Raw genomic sequence first — 27,350 nt, 5'->3', positions numbered from 1 at the left:
GAGATCAGGCCCTCAGCTTGTGTTTGTTTCCTTGATTGGTCATCCAAATCGATTTAGGAGATTTCAACAGAGGTAACTAATGCTGCCTTAATTTAGAAATATGTTAAAATTATATGTTGGTAACAAATGCTAATTTCTACATCTCCATGACATCATATTGACCTTTTTTCTTTACGGTCCAGATAATAGCAGCCAATTGATTTATACGGTGGATTAAAGTTGTTGAATTCTACGTCATTTGATCTCTATGGAGAGTTTTCTTATTTGCAATCACACCACATCTTATTTTTATGTAAATAAAATTCTAATTTTGAAAGTTTGATTATTTTTTCTATTGTAGCAATTTCATGGCCGAATTATGGCTCTTATCATACTTTATCCTTTCTTTTATATATTGTGAATAATTTATATATTACGATTATTTTGTGAAAAATAAGGAAGTTGATAAAATAAAAGAACTCGTTCAATGTCCAGTCAGAAGGTCAATTAAATTACTGTACCCTTGTATGTGAAACACATAAATGTATATCAAAATTATATCCAGACAAGATTTTCCTTAATGGATGTTACTGATAATGAACTATTAGTTAAGCCATTTTAAACTAATTTTTATAGTTTGTTCTTATGATGTGCTGTAACACCACTGTCCTAGGTTAGGGGAGGGTTGAACGCTTACAATCATGTTGATTCCCACATTATTCCTTATTTGCCAATCTCAAGTCAGGAGCCTGTAGTTCAGTGGTTGACGTTGTTTCGTGTCTGTCATATTTGTTTTTCGTAAATTGTTTTGTTATAAATTAGGCCGTTGATTTTCTCAATTGAATTGTTTCATATTTTATAGTGACAAATATTACCTCCCCTGTAAAAACAGAAATCTTGATCATTTCAATGTTTGTCTCGTTTTAGCAAGGACGCTCTTAATTATAAATTCACAAGAAAACGTTCTGGTAAATTATTAACAATAAAATTAAATTGTAATAAAAACAAAATGTTCATGTTATCATTTTTCTCCTAAACTAACAAACGATGAGTATAGCAGGCTTGAGGAGCTTTGTGTAAAATGGGTTTAAAATGTTGCGATGCGAATATATTCTTGGAGTACCAACTTCAATTAATTTTTCTACTGGATGTTTATTTCTCTGAAAGACGCCATTTATCCGTATATGTATGCAGCTAGATTAGAGAAGTACAGACAAAAATCTAATGGAATCGAATGATATGCAGCAAAGATTAACACATTTAAAATTAAGTTACTCAGCAACTTCAAACGGACCTTATCCTGGTGTAAACATTGAATGTGAACAGATCGAGAAGAACGCAAATACTTATACAGAAATTGAGACGACATTTTCTTAAAATTGTATACAAATATAGTAAAAATCTTGTAACAGATAATCTACATTAAATAAAATATATATTTTTAGTTTCGTAATCTGCACAGACATGACTTTTGAATTGTTATATTCACGAAATAACAATATTTCTATAACGAAAGTTGTCATGACAAGAGCAGACCGGTGTACTCGAAGAAAAATATGTATATTTTGGGAAATTGTAACATACAAAGGACTTTAAGGATGACTCCGAAAATCTTTAGATTGTTTAAGTGTCTGTTGTCTTTCCTTTTTTTTTAATCAATATGCAGCAAAGATTAAATTTGTTTAAATTTCAGTTTCACTAGTCTCTACTGAAATTATCTTTATAAATAATGAACATAAAACATCGTGTCTTTGCATGTATACATCACAGTATAACACATAATTTATTTTAAAATAAAACGATTGTTGTTCAAATATAACTTTTAACTGGTATCGTCAGGGCATTGATTTTTTCGACTTAATCATAAGAAGAGTGAATTTTCTATTGTTCTCGTTCATCGGTTCATTGATTTTTTGATTTACAACATATTTGTTACGTTCGGAGGACGTGTTTTTCAACAAACAATCGGCATTTCCATTGAAACCAAATGTGCACTTCTTCTTGTCGACTTGTTTCTTTATTCTTATGAGGCTGACTTCATACAGGAACTTCTTAGGAAGAAAGAGAAGAAGTTAGTAGTATCCTTTAGCTTAACTTTCCGCTATATAGATGATGTTCTCTCACTTAATAATTCAAAATTTGGTGACTATCTGGAACGCATTTATCCCATCGAATTTGAGATAAAGGATACAACAGATACAGTTAAGTCTGCCTCATATCTTGACTTAGTTACATCTAGAATTTGACGATGAGAGTCGGATGAAAACAAAACTTTACGACAAAAGAAATGATTTCAGCTTCCCAATTGTTAACTTTCCATTTCTCTGTAGCAACATTCCAGCAGCGCCTGCATACGGAGTATATATCTCCCAATTGATACGATATTCCCGGGATTATATTTCCTATCCTGATTTCCTTGATAGAGGGTTGCTGCACACAAGGAAGCTATTAAACTAAGAGTTCCAAATGGTGAAGTTGAAATCATCCCTTCGGAAATTTTACGGACGCCATCACGAGTTGGTTGACCGTTATGTAATATCCGTTTCACAGATGATAGCGGATATGTTTCTTATGTCTTAACTACAATCCCGTCCCCTTTTCACGAATGTGACCTACCGAATAAGACTTGTTACCGGGTTTGTATTAACATGAGCAACACGACGGGTGCCACATGTGGAGCAGGATCTGCTTACCCTTCCGAAACACCTGAGATCACCCCCCGTTTTTGGTGGGGTTCGTGTTGCTTAATTTTTACTAACGTAATTACGAATAAATTTTTTTTCGAATGACCCTTATCGCCTTTCGTACTTTACACCCCAATAAAATTACAAAAAGAAGCATTCATTTCTTAAATAACTACTTTTTTACATCTGACATACCATCCTGATCTGTATAAACAATTATTGTTACATTTACGTTCTGACATATAAACATGCGGGGAAATTTGCAAGACTTTAACATTTTAAGGGCATACGATACAGTTTTGATCACACGGTGCATTTTTGACGAAAGTTTGCATACAAGCTATTTTTCACCTAGTCAATTCAAAAATGTAATAAAAAATTGATCTTCGTGTGCTACTTTTAGAGATAAATAGGGTCTAAATTTTAGACATTTACTGGAAAAAGTAAAATCACAAAAATACTAAACTCCGAGGAAAATTCAAAACGGAAAGTCCCTAATCAAATGATAAAAGACATCAAACGAATGGACAACTGTTATATTCCTGACTTGGTACAGGCATTTTCAAATGTAGAAAATGGTGGATTGAACCTTGTTTTATAGCGCTAAACCTCTCACTTGCATGACAGTCGCATCAAATTCCATTATATTTACAACGATGCGTGAACAAAACAGACATAATAGGTAACATTGTCAAAATATGGGTACAGCAGTCATCTCTGTGTCACAATCTCAAAACAAACAAACATTTAACAAAGAAGCACAAAAAGCATCTATCAAATTTAACAACCACATTCATTGCTTACTTATATATGTATTATAAATCAACCCATAAAGGATTGAAATATTTAAAGTCCTGTGACTGCATTAACATCTACTCTTAGTGTAGAGTTGCGTGTACCAAAGAAACACATAAAGTCACATGTACAAAACACAGACCAGCAAAAATGAAAGATAATACAAACACATTGACGGGATGTTTAAGTACCGAGCCACGTCAAATGGATATCACAGACCAAACAGTAAAAGTGATATTAATAATAGAACAAAGACAAATAAAAGAACAATATAACACGTTATTAAGATCATAAGCAACGGCAGTACGCAGAATCTATACAGCAAGACCATTATGTATTATTTTTGAAGTTGATACGGAATATTTAACAAAAAGGTCTTGGTACCTTCCGATGAACTTTTTTTAGAAAAAGGACGAGACGTTCTTTGACATACCCCTGGTTCATCAACTTTCTGCTCAGACCCTGGTGACGTTTTACAAAGTCTGAGTAGGAGCTGCAAGCTCTTGAATATCGAATAAGTTGGGAAATGTATATCCCATATGCAGGTGAAGTTGGTATATTGCTACTAAAGTGGGAGAAATTGATAATTTCAAAATTAAAATCGTCTTGTTTGTCATAAATTCTGGTACTGAGATGACTGTGTATGTCAAATTTGAGGTATAAGTCAAAAAATGAGGCGGAGGAAGCCGTGTCTGTTGTTTCTTTAATTTCTACTTCGGGGGGACATATTAATGGAACCCAATCAGAAAAGTTCGGATTGTTAATGGAAAAAACATCATCAATATATCTGAAAGTGAAATTAAATAATCTGTCTTCTTTGATCTTCTTGTTTTTGACAAGTGTCTGAAGGAACTCCGATTCATATGAAAATAAGAAGAATAAGTTCGTTCCCATAGGAATGCCGACAATGCTGGACATTCTGATTTCTTGGACATTTCTGCCTTTTTAAAAGTCATACCTAAAGGAGAGGGACGAAAGACACCAGAGGGACAGTCAAACTCATAGATCGAAAACAAACTAACTTTTTTGATTCAAAAGATAAACGCAAGCGGATTTTTGTAAAAACTTCTAGAATATCTTCTCTACATAAGTGTGTTTTGAATTTGTGTACTCATTTTATCTCATTTTCATGATTTGAGTCAAAAAACGTCATTTTTTCTGCATATTTATCTAATCTAAAAAAAAATCATCGGTCAAATGTTCATAAAAATTGGCCTACATCATCTTCATACCTAATCAAGCGAAGAGTCATATTTAAAAAGAGGGGTCCATGAACTCGTTTTTAAGTTAAATCCGTCTGAATGATAAAAATCAGTCGAAAATGCATCTTTTATCGATATATAACAGTTTGACGTCGCGAAAAATTAACATTTTACGTTAGCAACGTAATTACATCCACTGTAACTGTATCATATGCCCTTAAGTGCAGCAACAACAACTACGTTTTAATTGAGTTGCGTAAGATTCAATAACAATAACCGGTCAATATTAAAAGAAGTGTCCGGAGTAATTTGGGTAAGACAAAAATAACAGATCTTTAGATTTAAACTTTTTCTTGCAATTACAATTAAATAGAAATCAAACAAGTTTTTGCTAGAATTACCAAAAATCCTATAATATGTCTGTATTAACAAAGTTTTCCAATCTCTTATTAGATTTTTTAAGCATTAGAAAATTTAGGCGTCAAACGTCAACACAATTGTCGATTATATACAGAAAAATCGCCCTACTCAAGTATTAATTATTTATCATATAAACAAAAATTCAAAAATAAATCATTTCTTACAATACTGAATTACATCAAAAACAGCTTTTGAATAGTCCGTTGTATTGCAGACATTGCAAATACTCTGACCAAATCTTATCACAATTATAGCTGCCAGCAACATTTTTCTTTCTGCTAACACTTACTTTGATTTTTTTTCGTACATCTATGTTTATTAATGTGTTTATAATTAAACAAACCTGAAGTCTGCTTAAAGTCGATTTCATAATGTTTAGTGGAACTGGAACTCCAAGTGTGCGCTGCAAATGAAGGTTTTCCTTTCTTCCTCTCCGTAAAGAATATGATTGAATCACTATTGGTAGTACTTTGAATAATACCTATTCAAAATAATGTACAAAAGACACGATGAAAAGAGTATATACAAAAAAGGAAATGAAAAATGAAAAAGGGAGATGTTAACGAAAGAAGTGTAAAGAAATGTATCTTAAAATTTTAACATGTTTAAAGTGCAGTTTGAGCGTCAAATTCTTCATAATTTCAAATAAAAAAAATTTCGAAAAAAGAGTGTATCACATGTACAATACGACGGGTGTCACATGTAGACAAGGTTCTGCTTACCTGAGATTGCCCCCGTTTTTTTGGTGCGGTTCGTTTTGCTTAGTCTTAAATTTTCTTTGTTGTGTTTTGATAACTGTTGTTTGTCTTTTGTCGTTTTCGTTTGTCGAGGATAGAAATTCTGATAAGGAGTGTTAAGCAGGCAAAAGATGCAACTAAACCTACTGGCAAAGAAAGAACCCTCTGAAGAAGTATGAATATTGACAGCTGGAACCCTAGAAAAAATAATCAAAAGAAAAACATCGGTTGGTGAGTGCTATCATGGCTATGTTGATACAGTCAGTCAAAAATGCCTTTGCAAAAAATCTGGTTTCTTATGAAAGGGACAATCCCTGTCTCAATTGCAGGTTAATTTTTTTTAATTCACTCTCAACATTTACATTGATCATGTCCTAACAACAAGCTACCATAACCGATTTCTTGCCTGTGAGACTGGTTAATTTTTGCGTTTAGACCAATTTCTCAGTAACCTCGCTGTGGTACATCACAATGTCATTGAACTCATGCAATGATCTTATCAATTATCAAAAAATAATGATTTGCTGCATAAGATTTTCATACTCATCAGTAAACAGGCCCAACATGTTGAAGAGCAGATTCAATAATTCCAAAGCTAACTCCGTGCGGTGTTTATAAATACGATTTTGACTATTTTTAACCCTGCGGTTGACTGCTGATATCTTGATTTTTACAAAGAAGATACGCGATTTGACATGGGTACACGTATATTATCTTCATATATATGTTCTGTATAGGCGTCGAAATATAGAATATTCCGTGCCCCTATTCTGTGATTTAAAAATCATTCACACTGTCTTAGAGTTATTTTAAAACATAACATAAAAAGGGAGAGAACATACAATGGGGCAACCAAAATCGTACATTTTGAAGTCAACTTGTCCTTTTGAACTAAAATCAGACGATCTGACCTGTTTTTATGACTAGTTTTGAAAGCTCATAATGCATTATAATCGGAATAACAGTACTGTAGTTGAAGATCGAGTTGCCGTTTTCAATTGGGGTTTGATGGTCGCAAATGTTCATTTTACTGGCTTTGCTACGCGTCGCCAATAAAACTCTTCAAATTCAGTACTGTTAATCCTTAATTTACTATGTATTTACCTATATATACATAAATCTTAATTTTTTACCTAACTAAATGTGTTTAATATATAATAAATAATTGATAGTTTTGTAATGAAGCTGTGGCAAAATTATCGCCGCCAATACCGTGTTTCTGATCATTGCGCATCGATAATTATGAAATAATTCATGCAATCCATAGATTTGTTTGACATGTTTCCATGATCACCTGGGCCGTTACATTCTAATTTTATCTCGAGCGTTAGCGAGGCATAAAACTAACGAATATAACGACCCAGGCCATGTGAAAATGATAAGAATTCTATGGCTTGCATGAATTATTTGGATTGTAATAGGACAAGTATCGTAATTTGAAAAACTGAAGCAAAGGTAAGATTGCCGTGTGAATGGCTGCTCAATTTTACCCACGTAAGATAAAAGCTACAAATTTCCAATAAATCTAAGGATTGCCTGAATTATTTCTTAAATAGCCACTAGAAAAATGTGTTCAATCCTTATAATTCTTAACCCAAACAATTGTTTTCGTTGGCTACTATTTACAGTAACTGTCAAATCCACACAGTCGGAAAGCAAGCCCTTAGAAACGACTGTTGTTGCTACTTTCTAAAGACAACAATGGGACTGATGTTAAAACTCGCCATAAAATATAATGCAAATTGGCCGTCCTAAAACAATACGCGAATTATGCGAATTGCCTGTTCGTTTTTTCTACTATTTTCATAGATAAACTTACATTATAAAAATTCTACAGAAGTATAAAAAAAAAATAATACGTATCTCAAAGTAAAACAACTATTTAAAGTCTAAATATCTGACATTCCCTTATGAAACCCCGTTTGAACAGTAAAAAGCGAAAGAAAGACATGTTTTGACATTGTAGTTTATATGACAATGTAGTTTACATCATTCGTCATTATAAATCAACATGCAGACATCTTATACGTTCAGGTATTTCACATCCAATATTTTATGGTAATATTCTTTACAAAGCACAAAAATGTCGGCATTCACCTCAAAAGCTAACCAAACCTTTAAACAGACTTATTCGGAAAGGATATAGTTACGATACTGTTGTCAAGTCATTAAGGATTGCATATTTTGGTATTAATAATGATTCACTCATAGGGTCTTCGCATCGGAAATAAACACATTTATTCTAAAACCAGTTGTTGGCATGATACGGGTTATGTTCTCATATATTTTATGATGGTATGATACTAAACCCCTAACGGGAGGGATTGTACTTGATTTTCATATGATGAAGACATAATCTTTCAATTAGTTTAATTGAGGTCTGGAGCTGGCATGTCAGTAACTGCTAGTAGTCCTTTGTTCATTTATGTATCATTGTCATTTTGCTTAGTTTCTTTTGTTACCTATTCTGACATCGGACTCGGACTTCTTTTAAACTGAGTTTTACTGTGCGTATTGCTATGTGTTTCTTTATCATACATTGGCTAGAGGTATAGGGGGGGGGGGGGGGGGGGGGGGGGGTTGAGATCTCACAAAACATGTTTAACCCCGCCGCATTTTTGCGCCTGTCCTAAGTCAGGAGCCTCTGGCCTTTGTTAGTCTAGTATTTTTTTAAATTTAGTTCATTTATATGTTTTGGAGTTTAGTGTGACGTCCATTTTCACTGAACTAGCACACAATTTATTTAGGGGCCAGCTGAGGACCACCTCCGGGTGCGGGATTTTCTCGCTGCATTGAAGACTCATTGGTGGCCTTCGGCTGTTTTCTGCTCTTTGGTCGGGTTGTTGTCTCTTTGACATATTCCCGATTTCCATTCTCAATTTTATTTGTCTTGCACATCGATGTCAACATGCATGTGAACCGAATGTAAACAACATATAGTGTGTTTCAAATACACATTTGTTTGAAAAAACAATGGAGAATTCAGCTGTGAATTTGACTTTGATAAATTATTCTCTTTTAGTTAATTGTTTGACGTTAACTGAAACAAAAAGGTAAGGTAATTTTACACTGTCTGTGCACAAGCTAAACTCGTGATGAATGGAAAAAACTTTCAGACACTCGTGGTGTAAATATTTTTGTGATGAATGACTCCTGTAAAAGTTGAAAGTTAAAACAAATATTACATGTACAATTGAAACATTAAAGTCTTATCCTTCTTTGAAATGTTACAGCAATCTGTATCCTGTATCAGACTTGCATTTTAATCACTCTAATTGAATGCATAATCACTTAAAGTTTGACTTATTTCTGTTCAAAAAAATACTTATTGACTTAAATTTAGTTTGTTGAGAACAAATCTTTCTCAATATAAAGTTCATGATTTACCATTTAAATTATTATCAATCAAATTATGTTTCCTGTTTTACAATTTGGGTCCATTTAATAGAACCTGTATGGAATGGGATAATATTTATAGTTATTTAGTTTAATTAATAAACATACACACAAAAGCAAAGTTAAAACACTTTTCCTTTTATTTCAAATTATGAATTATTTACATGGAGATAGCTTTGATTATTATTGCTTTTAAAAATATGTAAACATATTGCAAGGGAACTCAACTTTAGATTTGACATTTTAACCCTGTATAGATCCAGTATTTATTACTTATTTTGGCTTGCTCTGGATTTTAGGCAGAAGAAATTTATTTATGTGTTAGTATTATTTGGTTATTGCAGTAAACATTATATACCAAAATATTAAAGGAACTCATGGGATAATATCTTATGATCCAGAGAAACTGCAACTCTGAACTGATCCCTATTTCAGTCCAGCACCAGGAAATATATCATTTGAAAATGATAAAATATATTTACCTATTAAAATGTTTTACTTATATCTGTAGTATAAAAACATAATCAATTGTATTTAGTAAAAATGTAATTAATTGTTTTATTTATGTTCACTTGTAAAAAACAGCATATGGTGCTAAAAATAATTGTTCTAATTTGTTTGAAGTGTCAACAAAGGTAAGTAACTCGTAAATTACTATCGCTACCGCTTCGTCAGTGAAATGTTTGAAGTTAACTAAAACAATGATGTAAGGAAATTTTATACTGTGATAAAGCATTGTAGAACTCCTGCAAAAGTAAATGCACAACGTACATTAGCTGCGGATCCGTAGCTCTTAGGTCCTTATGATATTTTTTGACTATTTGCGGACCATTGAGCTACGGATTTTTCCTATTTAAAAACGTTCGGAATCTCATCGTGACGTCACGAAAAACAAGAAAAGATAACTCTTATAGGAAAACACGTGTTGGTTTGTTTACGTTGTCTTTTATTCTATTTTCATGACTTTTTGAATGAAAGAATATTTTATTAATGATAAATATAAACGGAAATAAGACTTCTTCCCAGCAGTTAAAATATTTCGTATTAATTAGTGTTTCAAAACCTTAAAAAAACCCTTGCGAATCCCGCTTAGAAATAAGTTAACAAACCGACACTAAGAAATTTGTTTTGCATGCACACGTATAAAAATTGCGGTTTTTATCCAACGCAATCATAGGTTTGAACGTTGTTTTCAATTTAGACTTGTTTATATATAAAAATTGCGGTTTTTATCCAACGCAATCATAGGTTTGAACGTTGTTTTCAATTTAGACTTGTTTATATATATATATATATAAACAAGTCTAAATTGAAAACAACGTTCAAACCTATGAAATCATAGGTTTGAACGTTGTTTTCAATTTAGACTTATATATATAAACAAGTCTAAATTGAAAACAACGTTCAAACCTATGATTGCGTTGGATAAAAACCGCAATTTTTATACGTGTGCATGCAAAACAAATTTCTTGTTAGAGGGGTCTTAATACAGCACAAACAACATTTTCCAAAAGACCAAAAAAGTGAAAAAGTATATTTTAACAAAACGCATTTGACTAGCAGATCGAACAACAAATGTTTTTAAACCCTGCTGATTGCCATTACCCATTACCTATAATAAACGGATCACCGATGTAATAAATGGATCTTAATTATCAATTTAATACTAAACAGAAAACAATATACCTGCAGAAAAGATGGTATACCGCAAACAAAAGGTGCAAAGGTTTCTGTACACCATATCCGGATTTCGACAATTAATGTCTCTTCAGTGATGTTAGGAATCGAAACGGTATTTGGAAAGCCATACAATTTATCTCAATTTAGGATAGACTCTTGAATTTTGAGGAGTCAAAATAGGATGAATAAATCATATAAATCCGAGGGCAAATATAATACAAGCCCAAACGAAAAAATACAAACAAGTCTAAATTGAAAACAACGTTCAAACCTATGATTGCGTTGGATAAAAACCGCAATTTTTATACGTGTGCGTGCAAAACAAATTTCTTGTTAGAGGGGTCTAAATACAGCACAAACAACATTTTCCAAAAGACCAAAAAAGTGAAAAAGTATATTTCAACAAAACGCATTTGACTAACAGGTCGAACAACAAATGTTCTTAAACCCTGCTGACTGCCATTGGCGATAGCCAAATAAACGGATCACCGATGTAATAAATGGATCTTAATTATCAATTTAATACTAAACAGAAAACAATAAACTTGCGGAAAAGATGGTATACCGCAAACAAAAGGTGCAAAGGTTTCTGTACACCATATCCGGATTTCGACAATTAATGTCTCTTCAGTGATGTTAGGAATCGAAACGGTGTTTGGAAAGCCATACAATTTATCTCAATTTAGGATAGACTCTTGAATTTTGAAGAGTCAAAATAGGATGAACGAATCATATAAATCCGAGGGCAAATATAATACAAGCCCAAACGAAAAAATACAAACAAGTCTAAATTTAAAACAACGTTCAAACCTCTGATTGCGTTGGATAAAAACCGCAATTTTTATACGTGTGGGTGCAAAACAAATTTCTTGTTAGAGGGGTCTAAATACAGCACAAACAACATTTTCCAAAAGACCAAAAAAGTGAAAAAGTATATTTCAACAAAACACATTTGACTATCAGGTCGAACAACAAATGTTCTTAAACCCTGCTGACTGCCATTGGCGATTGCCAAATAAACTAATTACCGATGTAATAAATGAATCTTAATTATCAATTTAATACTAAACAGGACTTTGGGCTTTATCTATCGCCTCAACTTTGCTCTCCACTGGATAGATTCCGTGGTTGTTTATTTTAAATCCCAAATAAACAACTTCTTCGGCCATAAACACACACTTCTGTCTCTTTAACCGAATTCCTATTCTCTTGAATCTAGACAAAACCTCAGAAAGAGTACTTAGATGTTCCTCCCTTGTTTTACCCGTTATCAGTAGATCATCTACTCGAACCAAAACATTGGAGATACCTTGAACAACATTTTCAAGTGTTCTCTGGAAAATACCTGGGCTGGACGCTACACCATACGGAAGTCTATTGTACCTGAATAAATCCTTATGCGTGTTTATAGTCACATACCTTTTACTGTCCTCATCAAGTTCAATTTGTTGGTATGCTTGATTTAAATCCAATTTTGTATATTCTTGTCCTCCTCCAAGCGTTGCGTATAAATCCTCAGTTTCAGGAATCGGATAATTATCCAACTTTGAAACGGCATTAACGGTTACCTTGTAGTCACCACAAATTCTAATAGATCCGTTCTCCTTAACTACAGGTACTATCGGAGCGGCCCAGTCGGAAAATTCCACTTGCTGAATCTGACCCTCCTTCTATAGACGTTCAAGTTCCATCTGCACTTTATCCTTCAACGCATACGGCAAAGGCGAGCCTTGAAATATTTCGGTACGGCACTCTCATCAACATAAATCTTGGCTTTCATGCCTTTTAAAGTTCCAAGTTCATCTTTGAAAACCTCCTTATTTGTTTCCAAGATCACATTTAAATCACTCGGTTGAATATCAGTTCCAACGACGGAGAAAATATCTTTCCAATCCAGTCGGAGTTTGTTCAACTAGTCTCGGCCTAGTAAATTCGGACCTTTACGCTTCACTATCAGTATTGGCAATTTTGCGCTTTCCTTCTTGTAAGTGACATTGACGATTGCACGTCCTATTACAGGAATCTGCTCTCCCCTGTATGTTCGGAGTTTAGCACTTGTCGGTTCGATTCTGAATTTAGAATTGTATTCCTTGTAAGTATCCTCGCTCATGATAGAAACTGACGCTCCGGTATCTATCTCCATGGCTATTTCACATTCATTCACATTGATTTGCACTTTATATGCCTCATTAGATTAATTTCCAAAATGAAAAACTGAATAAACTTCATTTTCACTTTCACTTTCGCTACTTTCATCCTGCTCCATGAAATGAGCACGTGGTTTAAAACGTGATTTAAACTCTCTGTGATTTTCACTTAAATTTCCATTGACAGATTTGTTACGGCATTTCTTTGCTATATGTCCTTTCTTTTTACAACTGTGACATTTTGCATCCTTAAACCTGCAATCAGCGGCTAAGTGATTTCCTCCACACCGGTAACAATCTCCTTGTTTCGAATTTCCAGAGTTGTTTCTTGTATATGATTTTGAAACTTTGTTGACTTGTTTCTGAAATGTTGCATTTATCCCACTCGCTTGGATGTCTTGTGCGTTCTTCTCAGTAGTCTCCATAGCGGTAGCAATTTCCAATGCCTTGTCAAAAGTTAAATTCGGCTCTGCTAACAGCCTCCTCTGTATGCGGTCACTCTTTATTCCGACGACTAACCTGTCTCGTAACATCGCGTTTAACGTGTCACCATAATTACAGTGTTTTGTCAGACTTCTTAGTGCTGCAATACATGTCCTCATCGACTCATCGCTGTGTCTTGTTCTACTGTTAAATTTAAATCTTTGGATAATTTCTGATGGTACTGGATCTCGGTGGTCTTTCACTAGTTTTGTTAAATCGGCCAGTGGTTTCGTTCCTGGTTTGGCTGGTGCTGATAAATCCCTTATTAATTTGTAGGTATTCTTCCCACATACACTTAAGAAAATATCCCTTTTCTGGTTTTCTTCGCCTATCTCATTAGCATTAAAATAATGTTCCATACGTTCTACATATTGTGTCCAATCTTCGGATTCATCAAAAGACTCTAATTTCCCGTAAGTCGGCATTGTTACGCGTAGAAATTCACATTTATTTTAATATTCAGTTTTTTCCTCGTCGCCAAAATGTGTAATATATTTGCTATATAATAATTCAATCCAGTTTCTATAACTAATTTATTAACAAGTACATCGTTTGATGGTCAGACTACAGAATGACAACATGTGTATAAGAACTTCAATTGATCTATTTAATTATGTTTATTTAAGAACGTGCAGACATGTGAGAGTTGCTGATCTGTCAATTATAATTACTGTAACAGATGATACGGTAATAAAATGCGGTGAACTTTATAACAAAACCTATGATTGCGTTGGATAAAAACCACAATTTTCATACGTGTGCATGCAAAACAAATTTCTTGTTAGAGGGGTCTAAATACAGCACAAACAACATTTTCCAAAAGACCAAAAAAGTGAAAAAGTATATTTTAACAAAACGCATTTGACTAACAGGTCGAACAACAAATGTTTTTAAACCCTGCTGACTACCATTACCTATTGCCAAATAAACGGATCACCGATGTTATAAATGGATCTTAATTATCAATTTAATACTAAACAGAAAACAATAAACTTGCGGAAAAGATGGTATACCGCAAACAAAAGGTGCAAAGGTTTTTGTACACCATATCCGGATTTCGACAATTAATGTCTCTTCAGTGATGTTAGGAATCGAAACGGTATTTGGAAAGCCATACAATTTATCTCAATTGAGGATAGACTCTTGAATTTTGAGGAGTCAAAATAGGATGAACGGATCATACAAACCCGAAGGCAAATATAATACAAGCCCAAAAGAAAAAATATAAACAAGTCTAAATTGAAAACAACGTTCAAAATTATGATTGCGTTGGATAAAAACCGCAATTTTTATACGTGTGCATGCAAAACAAATTTCTTGTTAAAGGGGTCTAAATACAGTACAAACAACATTTCCCAAAAGACCAAAAAAGTGAAAAAGTAAATTTTAACAAAATGTATTTGACTAACAGGTCGAACAACAAATGTTTTTAAACCCTGCTGACTGCCATTAGCGATTGCCAAATAAACGGATCACCGATGTAATAAATGGATCTTAATTATCAATTTAATACTAAACAGAAATCAATAAACTTGCAGAAAAGATGGTATACCGCAAACAAAAGGTGCAAAGGTTTTTGTACACCATATCCGGATTTCGACAATTAATGTCTCTTCAGTGATGTTAGGAATCGAAACAGTATTTGGAAAGCCATACAATTTATCTCAATTTAAGATGGACTCTTGAATTTTGAGGAGTCAAAATAGGATGAACGGATCATATAAACCAGAAGGCAAATATAATACAAGCCCAAACGAAAAAAATATAAGTAAGTCTAAATTGAAAACAACGTTCAAAATTATGATTGCGTTGGATAAAAACCGCAATTGTTATACGTGTGCATGCAAAACAAATTTCTTGTTAACGGGGTCTAAATACAGCACAAACAACATTTTCCAAAAGACCAAAAAAGGGAAAAAGTATATTTTAACAAAACGCATTTGACAAACAGGTCGAACAACAAATGTTTTTAAACCCTGCTGACTGCCATTACCTATTGCCAAATAAACGGATCACCGATGTAATAAATGGATCTTAATTATCAATTTAATACTAAACAGAAAACAATAAACTTGCAGAAAAGATGGTATACCGCAAACAAAAGGTGCAAAGGTTTTTGTACACCATATCCGGATTTCGACAATTAATGTCTCTTCAGTGATGTTAGGAATCGAAACGGTATTTGGAAAGCCATACAATTTATCTCAATTTAGGAAAGACTCTTGAATTTTGAGGAGTTAAAATAGGATGAACGAATCATATAAATCCGAAGGCAAATATAATACAAGCCTAAACGAAAAAATATAAACAAGTCTAAATTGAAAACAACGTTCAAAATTATGATTGCGTTGGATAAAAACCGCAATTTTTATACGTGTGCATGCAAAACAAGTTTCTTGTTAGAGGGGTCTTAATACAGCACAAACAACATTTTCCAAAAGACCAAAAAAGTGAAAAAGTATATTTTAACAAAACGCATTTGACTAACAGGTCGAACAACAAATTTTCTTAAACCCTACTAACTGCCATTGGCGATTGCCAAATAAACGGATCACCGATGTAATAAATGGACATTAATTATCAATTTAATACTAAACAGAAAACAATAAACTTGCGGAAAAGATGGTATACCGCAAACAAAAGGTGCAAAGGTTTCTGTACACCATATCCGGATTTCGACAATTAATGTCTCTTCAGTGATGTTATATTTAGGAATCGAAACGGTATTTGGGAAGCCATACAATGTATCTGAATTTAGGATAAAATTCTTGAATTTTGAGGAGTCAAAATAGGATGAACGGATCATATAAACCCGAAGGCAAATATAATACAAGCCCAAACGAAAAAATATAAACAAGTCTAAATTGAAAACAACGTTCAAACCTGTAATATAATTGCTATATAATGATACAATCCAGTTTCTATAACTAATTTATTAACAAGTACATCGTTTGATGGTCAGACTACAGAATGACAACATGTGTAGAAGAACTTCAATTGATCTATTTAATTATGTTTATTTAAGAACGTGCAGACAGATAAGATAAGATAAGATAAGATAATTTTATTGGTTCAAAATCCAAAACTATAGGATTGTTACCAAGACAATACAAAAACATACAAACAAAATCTGACCACATTTATAAACATTATATATATATAACTGTATATCCCCTCCATTATAAAAAGAAAATATTGTTACAATAATAAATGAATGTATATAATCTCTGCTGTGGAGGTGGTACCACAAAGTTATTAAGAACTCAATAAAGCATTTCTAGAATTATACATGGTGCTTATGAATTTTACAATAATTTTAATTATATCAGTCTCACCACAGGTATACAAAAATTTAAATCTTGCTTCATTAGTCATATTTAAAAAAGAGGGAACTATTTCACTAATTTTGGAAAATAATTGTTCTCTATTGTATTTAGTTTTGTACATATTATAGTGAAATGAAATTCATCTTCTACTTCTAAAAGACACAAGGGACAAATTCTTTCTTCTACAGGTGTTTTAGTGTGTCGTCCTTGTTCAATTTTAAGAACACTATTACTTATGCGAATTTTGGCAAAATGTCTTATTACTTTTCTGTCAATATTTAACAATAAATAGGTTTCCAATTTGTAATTTTCTTTAAGCTGCCTATATGTTCTGAGCTTATTACCGTGCTATGATTTATCATCACAAAAAATATTTTCTTTCCAATAATTCAGATATCTATCATTAAGTTTGGTATGAAGTGCATATAATAAACGCCTTTTTGAAATCATTGTATCATGATTTTCCCAAACATGTGAAAAATTTACTGTAGCAAGTAGCTGTTCAATCTTTTTCGCAAATCCATTGGTTAATTGCAGGTTTGAACTATATACATATTTAAGTAAACAATTATTACCAGATTTTATCACATGCAACCAGAAGCCAATTGACAGTTTTAATGCAGACATGTGAGAGTTGCTGATCCGTCAATTATAATTAATGTAACAGATGATACGGTAATAAAGTGCGGTGAACTTTATAACACTTCTCCGGCCTTAGATAAAAACAAATTAAAAACAAATAAACTCCATTACAGAAAATTAATGTCTTTTCAAGGCTACGGATTGATAAGTCCATATCAGTTTGAAAACAAATAAAAATGTCAGATCACAAAGATTCATTCGTTAATGTTTGTCTGCATTGAAACTATAGGTTACAATGAAGTAATTATTTACATAGGCGACAATGGTAGCCTTTTTTGGTCCTGCGTTTTCACTATCAAAGATCCATAGAAAAAAATGTCGAATTCTGAATTATTAACACCTTTATAATGTAAGTGTAATTGAAACTGCAAAACACATATGGTGCCGCAGCTTTTCTGATAGAAAAAATGCATTTTTTAAGGGTACTCAACGGTTCCGGAATTTTCGAAATAGTATAAATGAAGAACACCCCATGCTAAATTTAGCACAGAAAATGTTGCTCATCACAGAGAGTTTTCTCTAAATTTCTCGCTATTTCTACACCAATGGCCAACACTCGTTTCTCACTATTTCAATTTTGATTTCTAATTACAAGGACAGCAGAAAATAAATTTACTTTTACCTATTATCTTGGATGTAAAATCTAGGTGGCGCCAGTCATCTTTATTTACTTCCTTTTAACCTATACTGACATATATTGAAATAAAATCGGACAATCTTTTCATTAGTCGATTACTATATACCCCTGCTGCTAAAGTTCAAATTTTTGGATTAAAGGTACAATTTTTCACCTTTAAAAATGACTTTCTTTACAGGTACCCCCTTTGCAGAAAACGTTGCTTTTTACAGACTTGGGGCCATTGACCAGCTTATTTTGACTGTTTGGCTATGTTTAAAACGAGGTGTTTGATTAATGAAGTTCGATTTAGGCCTATTAAAGACTTTAGGCTGATGATTTGATAACTGTGTCCAACTTATATGTCTTTATCACGAATATATGAACACCGTTGCATAAGAGTCAAAATATTTTATGAAATAGACTATAAAAGTGCTGAAACTAAGAATTTATCATTGCTGTTATGTGTTTTATATGAATCGTGTGCAGAATATTCAATTCGACGATACTAAGGAGAAACATGTATTGCCTTTGATTTTTTACCTAATTTTAATATTTTAGGGGCATTTTGGCACATTTTGGCCATTAAAAATACAAAAATTTCGCTAACGTCAGCAAAAATAAGCCCCCCTTTTTTTTGAATATGCATACATACATGCATTGTTATCGAGGATGAGGAGAAATGATTAAAGACAGAGTCATTGACAGAAGTCTCGTTCTTACAGTAGGTTAATGAACCCTACCCCTTAGGCAGAAGAATAAAAAAAACAGTAAAAATTTGATATAGACTATAGTTTCTTGGCGATCAGCAATTTTCCTCTGATACAGTTTATCACTTAGTACCTTATTAATTAACCGATCCAATTTCTAAAATATCTCGAAAAATACAGTGATGCGCCAGAAATCGTTATTTCGCTTTAGGTTACAATGAAGTAATTATTTACATAGGCGACAATGGTAGCCTTTTTTGGTCCTGCGTTTTCACTATCAAAGATCCATAGAAAAAAATGTCGAATTCTTAATTATCAACACCTTTGGGTGTAATTGAAACTGCAAAACACATATGGTGCCGCAGCTTTTCTGATAGAAAAAATGCATTTTTTAAGGGTACTCAACGGTTCCGGAATTTTCGAAATAGTATAAATGAAGAACACCCCATGCTAAATTTAGCACAGAAAATGTTGCTCATCACAGAGAGTTTTCTCTAAATTTCTCGCTATTTCTACACCAATGGCCAACACTCGTTTCTCACTATTTCAATTTTGATTTCTAATTACAATAACAGCAGAAAATAAATTTACTTCTACCTATTATCTTGGATGTAAAATCTAGGTGGCGCCAGTCATCTTTATTTACTTCCTTTTAACCTATAATGTCCTACTAAGAAAAGAAAATAAAAATGTTCGCACTGGTCTTGTTGTTATTTCTTACACTAAATGATATGTACACACATGCACTGCCAAGTACTTAATGCACTTCAAACGGTTGTGAGGATTATTATGCCCCTTTATAAATCAACAATTAAATTCAACACAAAATCCTTAAAATGCGATGGTTCTTTTCTTATCCTCTTCGGATAGCGTGGTTTCATTTGTTCAGTCATGTTTGACGGTTTCTCGATTTGCGGTTGTTCGGTCTCAGGAGTACTTATTGGTATAGTTATTTCTGGCTCAAACAATTCACTGTCATTGTCACATTTTTCTTCCTTTTCGTTGTTTGTGCAATCAAAGTTTCGTACTCTGATGTGATCAATATGTCTACGAATGACACGTCCATCTGGCAATTTGATATGAAATGAAAGTGGTCCTGATTGTTTTTATAACTTCTCCCTGAATCTATTTAATCTTTGAACCAATTGCGAAATTTCGGGCAAATACTCCCTGTCCTACATTTATTTGTCTGTTCACAGATTTCTTGTCGTGATAATGTTTTTGTTTTTGTTGTCTCTCCTGAACTCGCTTCTCGATATTTGGAAAAACTACATCTAGACGTGACTTGAATTTCCTTTTCACCAGCAATTCTGATGGTGCCAATCCTGTCGTTGTTTGTGGCGTTATACGGTAGTTGAAAAGAAAACGGTTCAGCTTTTCCTGGACAGTTCCTTCTTTGATTTTCTTCATACCTTCTTTGAAACTCTGAACTGCTCGTTCAGCACAACCATTACTAGCTGGATGCCATGGCGCGGAAGTGCAATGTTCAATTCCATTTGATTTCACATAATCGGCGAATTCCTTACTAGTAAATGCGGCTCCATTATCACTAATAATGAGATCACATAATCCATGTGTTGGAAACGTTTGTTGAAGTAGTGCAATCGTAGCCTCGGATGTTGTAGAATTCATGACGTGTATGTCTATCAATTTTGAATACGCATCAACCATAATTAGAAATGATCTGTTCATGAATGGTCCTGCAAAGTCTATATGTATTCTTGACCACGGATGGCTCGGATATTCCCACGGATGTAACGGTGCTTCTGCTGGTAATTTTCGGTTTTTCTGACAACTGTAACAGTTAACTACAGTTAATTCCAAGTCATTGTCCATTCCCGGCCACCATATATAGCTTCTTCCTAGACTTTTCATTCTAGTAATCCCTGGATGTCCTTAGTGTAATTCATTTAACATGGCCTCACGTCCTGGTTGTGGTATAATTACTCTTCCTCCCCACAATATGCATCCGTCCTGACTACACAGTTAATTTTTTCTACTATAATACGGTCGTATGTCTTCACTGGGAAATTTTGACGGCCATCCATTCAAAATGTATCTAAGCACCATAGACAGTATTGTGTCCTTGCGTGTCCACTTTTGAATTTGTTTAGCATCATCTGGCGTAGTGGCTTAATGTTCCATTAATAATATAGTATCACCTGGCGTTGGTGTCTTTTCAATGTTTGTTTTCAGCGGTAGTCTACTTAGTCCATCCGCATTACCATTCAGACTCCCTTCTTTGTATACAATCGTGTACTCATATGCAGCTAAAGTCAGTGCCCACCTTTGAATTCGAGATGCGGCCATTGTCGGTATAGGTTTATCTTCTCGAAATAAACCTATGAGCGGCTTGTGATCGGTTATGATTGTAACGGGGTGTCCATACAAATATTGATGAAATTTCTTGATACCAAATATTATGGCCAGACTTTCCTTTTCAAGAACGGAATAATATTTCTCTGCTGATGTAAGTGTTCGAGATGTATAAGCTATTGGTTTGTCACTGCCGTCGTCCACTTTATGCGAAAGTACGGCCCCGACTCCATACGGAGATGCATCACATGCTAAGATTAATGTCTTTTTCGGATCGAAATGTACAGGCACTGATGCGGATTTCAACAGCTGTTTTGACTCTATGAACGCTTTTTCCTGTTCTTTTCCCCAACTCCATTTTGTGTCTTTCTGTAGAAGTACATGTAACGGCTTTAACAAGTGATACAAATTTGGTAAGAATCTATTGTGATTGTTCAGCATTCCGAGATAAGCTTTCAATTCTGTCACGTTTGTCGGACTTGGGGCTTTATCTATCGCCTCAACTTTGCTCTCCCCTGGATAGATTCCGTGGTTGTTTATTTTAAATCCCAAATAAACAACTTCTTCGGCCATAAACACACACTTTTGTCTCTTTAACCGAATTCCTATTCTCTTGAATCTAGACAAAACCTCAGAAAGAGTACTTAGATGTTCCTCCCTTGTTTTAACCGTTATCAGTATATCATCTACTCGAACCAAAACATTGGAGATACCTTGAACAACCTTTTCAAGTGTTCTCTGGAAAATACCTGGGCTGGACGCTACACCATACGGAAGTCTATTATACCTGAATAAACCCTTATGCGTGTTTATAGTCACATACCTTTTACTGTCCTCATCAAGTTCAATTTGTTGGTATGCTTGATTTAAATCCAATTTTGTATATTGTCATCCTCCTCCAAGCGTTGCGTATAAATCCTCAGTTTCAGGAATTGGATAATTACCCAACTTTGAAAAGGCATTAACGGTTACCTTGTAGTCACCACAAATTCTAATAGATCCGTTCTCCTTAACTACAGATACTATCGGAGCGGCCCAGTCGGAAAATTCCACTTGCTGAATCTGACCATCCTTCTCAAGACGTTCAAGTTCCATCTCCACTTTATCCTTCAACGCATACGGCAAAGGGCGAGCCTTGAAATATTTCGGTACGCACTCTCATCAACATAAATCTTGGCTTTCATGCCTTTTACAGTTCCAAGTTCATCTTTGAAAACCTCCTCATTTGCTTCCAAGATCCCATTTAAATCACTCGGTTGATTATCAGTTCCAACGACGGAGAAAATATCCTTCCAATCCAGTCGGAGTTTGTTCAACCAGTCTCGGCCTAGTAAATTCGGACCTTTACGCTTCACTATTAGTATTGGCAATTTTGCGCTTTCCTTCTTGTAATTGACATTGACGATTGCACGTCCTATTACAGGAATCTGCTCTCCCCTGTATGTTCGGAGTTTAGCACTTGTCGGTTCGATTCTGAATTTAGAATTGTATTCCTTGTTACTATCCTCGCTCATGATAGAAACTGACGCTCCGGTATCTATCTCCATGGCTATTTCACATTCATTCACATTGATTTGCACTTTATATGCCTCATTAGATTTATTTCCAAAATGAAAAACTGAGTAAACTTCATTTTCACTTTCACTTTCGCTACTTTCATCCTGCTCCATGAAATGAGCACGTGGTTCAAAACGTGATTTAAACTCTCTGTGATTTTCACTTAAATTCCCATTGACAGATTTGTTACGGCATTTCTTTGCTATATGTCCTTTCTTTTTAAAACTGTGACATTTTGCATCCTTAAACCTGCAATCAGCGGCTAAGTGATTTCCTCCACACCGGTAACAATCTCCTTGTTTCGAATTTCCAGAGTTGTTTCTTGTATATGATTTTGAAACTTTGTTGACTTGTTTCTGAAATGTTGCATTTGTCCCACTCGCTTGGATGTCTTGTGCGTTCTTCTCAGTAGTCTCCATAGCAGTAGCAATTTCCAATGCCTTGTCAAAAGTTAAATTCGGCTCTGCTAACAGCCTCCTCTGTATGCGGTCACTCTTTATTCCGACGACTAACCTGTCTCGTAACATCGCGTTTAACGTGTCACCATAATTACAGTGTTCTGTCAGACTTCTTAGTGCTGCAATAAATGTCCTCACTGACTCATCGCTGTGTCTTGTTCTACTGTTAAATTTAAATCTTTGGAAAATTTCTGATGGTACTGGATCTCGGTGGTCTTTCACTAGCTTTGTTAAATCGGCCAGTGGTTTCGTTCCTGGTTTGGCTGGTGCTAATAAATTCCTTAATAATTTGTAGGTATTCTTCCCACATACACTTAAGAAAATATCCCTTTTCTGGTTTTCTTCGTCTATCTCATTAGCATTAAAATAATGTTCCATACGTTCTACATATTGTGTCCAATCTTCGGATTCATCAAAAGACTCTAATGTCCCGTAAGTCGGCAATGTTACGTGTAGAAATTCACATTTATTTTAATATTCAGTTTTTTCCTCGTCGCCAAAATGTGTAATATATTTGCTATATAATAATACAATCCAGTTTCTATAACTACTTTATTAACAAGTACATCGTTTGATGGTCAGACTACAGAATGACAACATGTGTATAAGAACTTCAATTGATCTATTTAATTATGTTTATTTAAGAACGTGCAGACATGTGAGAGTTGCTGATCAGTCAATTATAATTACTGTAACAGATGATACGGTAATAAAGTGCGGTGAACAAAACCTATGATTGCGTTGGATAAAAACCGCAATTTTTATACGTGTGCATGCAAAACAAATTTCTTGTTAGAAGGGTCTAAATATAGCACAAACAACAATTTCCAAAAGACCAAAAAAGGGAAAAAGTATATTTTAACAAAACGCATTTGACTAACAGGTCGAACAACAAATGTTTTTAAACCCTGCTGACTGCCATTAGCGATTGCCAAATAAACGGATCACCGATGTAATAAATGGATCTTAATTATCAATTTAATACTAAACAGAAAACAATAAACTTGCGGAAAAGATGGTATACCGCAAACAAAAGGTGCAAAGGTTTTTGTACACCATATCCGGATTTCGACAATTAATATAAAAAAGAAGATGTGATATGAATGCCAATGAGACAACTCTCCACAAGAGACCAAATGACACGGAAATTAACAACTATAGGCCACCGTACGGCCTTCAACGAGCAAAGCCCATACCGCACAGTCAGCTATAAAAGTCCCCGAAATGATAATGTAAAACAATTCAAACGAGAAAACTAACGGCCTACTTTATGTTAAAAAAAAAATTAACGAAAAACAATGTGTAACACATAAACAAACGACAACCACTGAACGACAGGCTCCTGACTTAGGACAGGCACATACATACAGAATAAAGTCTCTTCAGTGATGGATATATATGTTATGTCATGTCTGTAGTATATATATACATATGTAGGACTCTAAAGTGTGATGGGAACGCTAAAGTACGATGGTCACGCTAAAGTGCGATGGTCTGCGCTTATTAAGTGCGATGCCTCCATACGCTAAAGTCCGATGGTCCGGGAAGTATAGACGTAAGAAACGTAGTTGGATTATGACGTTAACAGTCGTTTATACAGACTAAAAATGAACATGCCGGAAGATAAATAAAAAATATTTGCAACTTTTAAACCAAATGTCCTTTAATTCAAACCTGAAAGTGCTTTGTCGGCTGAAGCAAATGTGTTTTTTTTCTAGTGCATGCTGGAAGAATGACTTGTATCCTGCAGTCGACCATTTTACTATATAGATACAAAATAGTATACGCATAAGTATCCTGTATCCCGCTTCTATTGGAAGCGAACAGATACATTTAAATCATTGTTTACGTTGCAGTTTACTTTGCGGTCACCGTTTAAATATTGTTTATTTTATTGAAAAGTAAGGTCACATGTTTTCAAGCGTAAATTATAAATGTCGGCTAAAACATAGTTTGTACACTGTAGGAAAATGTAACGTAACATGTATGTGTACTCGTTACGACAAAGGAGAGAGCTCGGCAAACATCGCCTTTCTTTCGCATTTAAATTAAAGCTTAATATACAAATAAATGTTACTTATTCCGACAATGAACTAATTTTGTATTTGTAATTTACAATGACGACTGTAAGGGGAAGTGTTCAGATTATTGATAGACTGTGTGAACGGCAAGCTACACCAATTATCTAAATATTTAATACACCCGAATTGTTAAAAATTCATGTACAGGAAATATAGTAGTTTGTGACACCTTGAAATTCAGTACGTTTAATCAAAACAATTTGTATGTTAAAACTTCTAGAAAGTATACGCAGTTGGCATTTTTAACGTACAGCATGCTTTGATTTCATTTGATACAACTTTTTGAAGGAAACAGACTCGTTACAGTTGAAGACAAAATGACCAAAACAAATGCCCTAATATGGTAGTCACATGACTCTCATTGTTGTCTTTAAAAATGGGGTCAAACTGGGGTCAGCTTTCCGACTCATAAAACATGGACTGGTTCAGAAGTATACATTGGTGTTCAGCGCCACAATATTAGCGAACGTTTGCTTTTGTATGTAGTTTCGTCAGTCAATAAACATTACGTGAACAATAAACTGACACTAAATAAAAAGAAGTCGAATATAATTTGTTGAAATCGTGGACTTCTTTTTTTTTTTTTTTTTAAATAGTAACATATTGCTTTCTATGAAATAATTTATAACTCCCGATGGAAAATTTTTAGCCATATGATGGTATAGCGATGTAGTCCGAAGACGTTTGGTTTCGATATAATAACTTGAGTATACGTGTATGGATCTCTATGCAATAGGACCACAAGGTTCCATACCACAAAAGCCAGGTTGGGATTGATTTTGAGGATTATGGCCCTAAGCGTTTAAGAATTGTGGGCTAAAAAGGGGCCAAAAGCAAGCATTTTCTGGTTTCCAGACAATAACTTGATTATAAGTGACTGTATGGTTATGAATGAAATTGTACCAACATGTTCCAAATCACAAAATGAAGGTTTTATTGAATTTGGAGGTTATGACCCTATCCGTTTAGGAATTAGGGGCCGAAAAAAAGAGGTAAAAATCAAGCCGATTGATTTCAAATTAGTTATTTAATTTCAATATAATCTAACACGATCCTTTGGCGATACTAAATTCTTACGAGTTATTACTCATATTCCTCTTATGGTAAACATTTTGTTTGTGTTAAATAAAACATTCTGCGAATCGTTGATCTAGTTTTTTGCACATACTTATATGACGTCATAAATTCTGTTCCGGGGTCAACTTCGACATCAGACATTTTTTGTACGCTACGGAATGTAATAAAATTTGACAAAAAGAATGTGTTCATGTGAAAAGTGTGAGTATTTTGTATATTCTTGAAAGAATCACATATCTCCAGTTGCATGGAGAAAATGTACATCGTCTGAACCTTTGACTTTAATTTTGACATTCATGATCTCACCAGTAGCCAATGATAATGCCGTAGTATCGTTTCATGATGCTGGATAAGCCAATCAAATTAACACATTTTCGTATAAAACTCCGTGATGTGTTATACGCAAAATTAACATGTCTTCATGCGAGAAAAAGATAACAGACCACAACCATAAGATAAGGTTTATTTCAATTTTACCTTTCGTGGTTATCATCGATACAAAAACTGTAGAAATATCTCTTCTAGTTCCATGACGACACGACCAATATCCCTCAATGTTCTGACTTGTTTCTCCATGTACTATAAATTGTATTTCTTTTGTAATTGTGTTATATGACATATTACCATTTTCATAATATGCTTCACAGTCGAATGGATAAGGCGGAATACAGACTGCCTGCTTGTTGCCAGAAGGATCATAAATGAAAACTCTTAAACGTATATCTGATATCTTGCATGTCAACGTAAGCTTATTTAAGTCCAACTTCCAGCCTAGGCAAATATTCGTTTTGCACATATCACTCCCTATAAACGAAATTCAAAATATGTAACATGTTCATACAAATAATAGCACATTTGAATTTAGTTTGCTCGGTAAATTATGAAAGGCAAACTGACTATAACAAACTGAGTGAATTAAGTCTGGGAGAACATGATTTATTTATTTGTTGTAATTGGCTTTGAACTAGTACTCTTATTTCGGTGCTTTGTGTCTATTGTTTTATGTTAGTTGTTTTGTTTCTCGTGTCGATCTTTTGAGTTAAG

At 34.0% G+C, this 27,350-nt stretch overlaps 1 protein-coding gene across 1 annotated transcript in view; it reads right to left on the bottom strand.

Annotated features, from left to right (window-relative positions):
- LOC127704503 (uncharacterized) overlaps window positions 1-27,105 on the bottom strand; it is a 32,774-nt gene extending 5,669 nt beyond the window's left edge. The window contains exons 1-2 of the mRNA XM_052208595.1: window positions 26,784-27,105; window positions 5,424-5,561 (exon numbers count right to left, since the gene is read on the bottom strand). Coding sequence (XP_052064555.1) covers window positions 5,424-5,561; window positions 26,784-27,102 — 457 coding nt within the window. The 5' untranslated portion in view covers window positions 27,103-27,105. The remainder of the gene's footprint in view (window positions 1-5,423; window positions 5,562-26,783) is intronic.
- Between the last annotated feature and the right edge of the window lie 245 nt (window positions 27,106-27,350).

The sequence above is a fragment of the Mytilus californianus genome, unplaced genomic scaffold (assembly GCF_021869535.1).
Source record: "Mytilus californianus isolate M0D057914Y unplaced genomic scaffold, xbMytCali1.0.p SCAF_6, whole genome shotgun sequence".
Taxonomy (NCBI): domain Eukaryota; kingdom Metazoa; phylum Mollusca; class Bivalvia; order Mytilida; family Mytilidae; genus Mytilus; species Mytilus californianus.
This window is presented reverse-complemented; position numbering and strand designations above follow the sequence as displayed.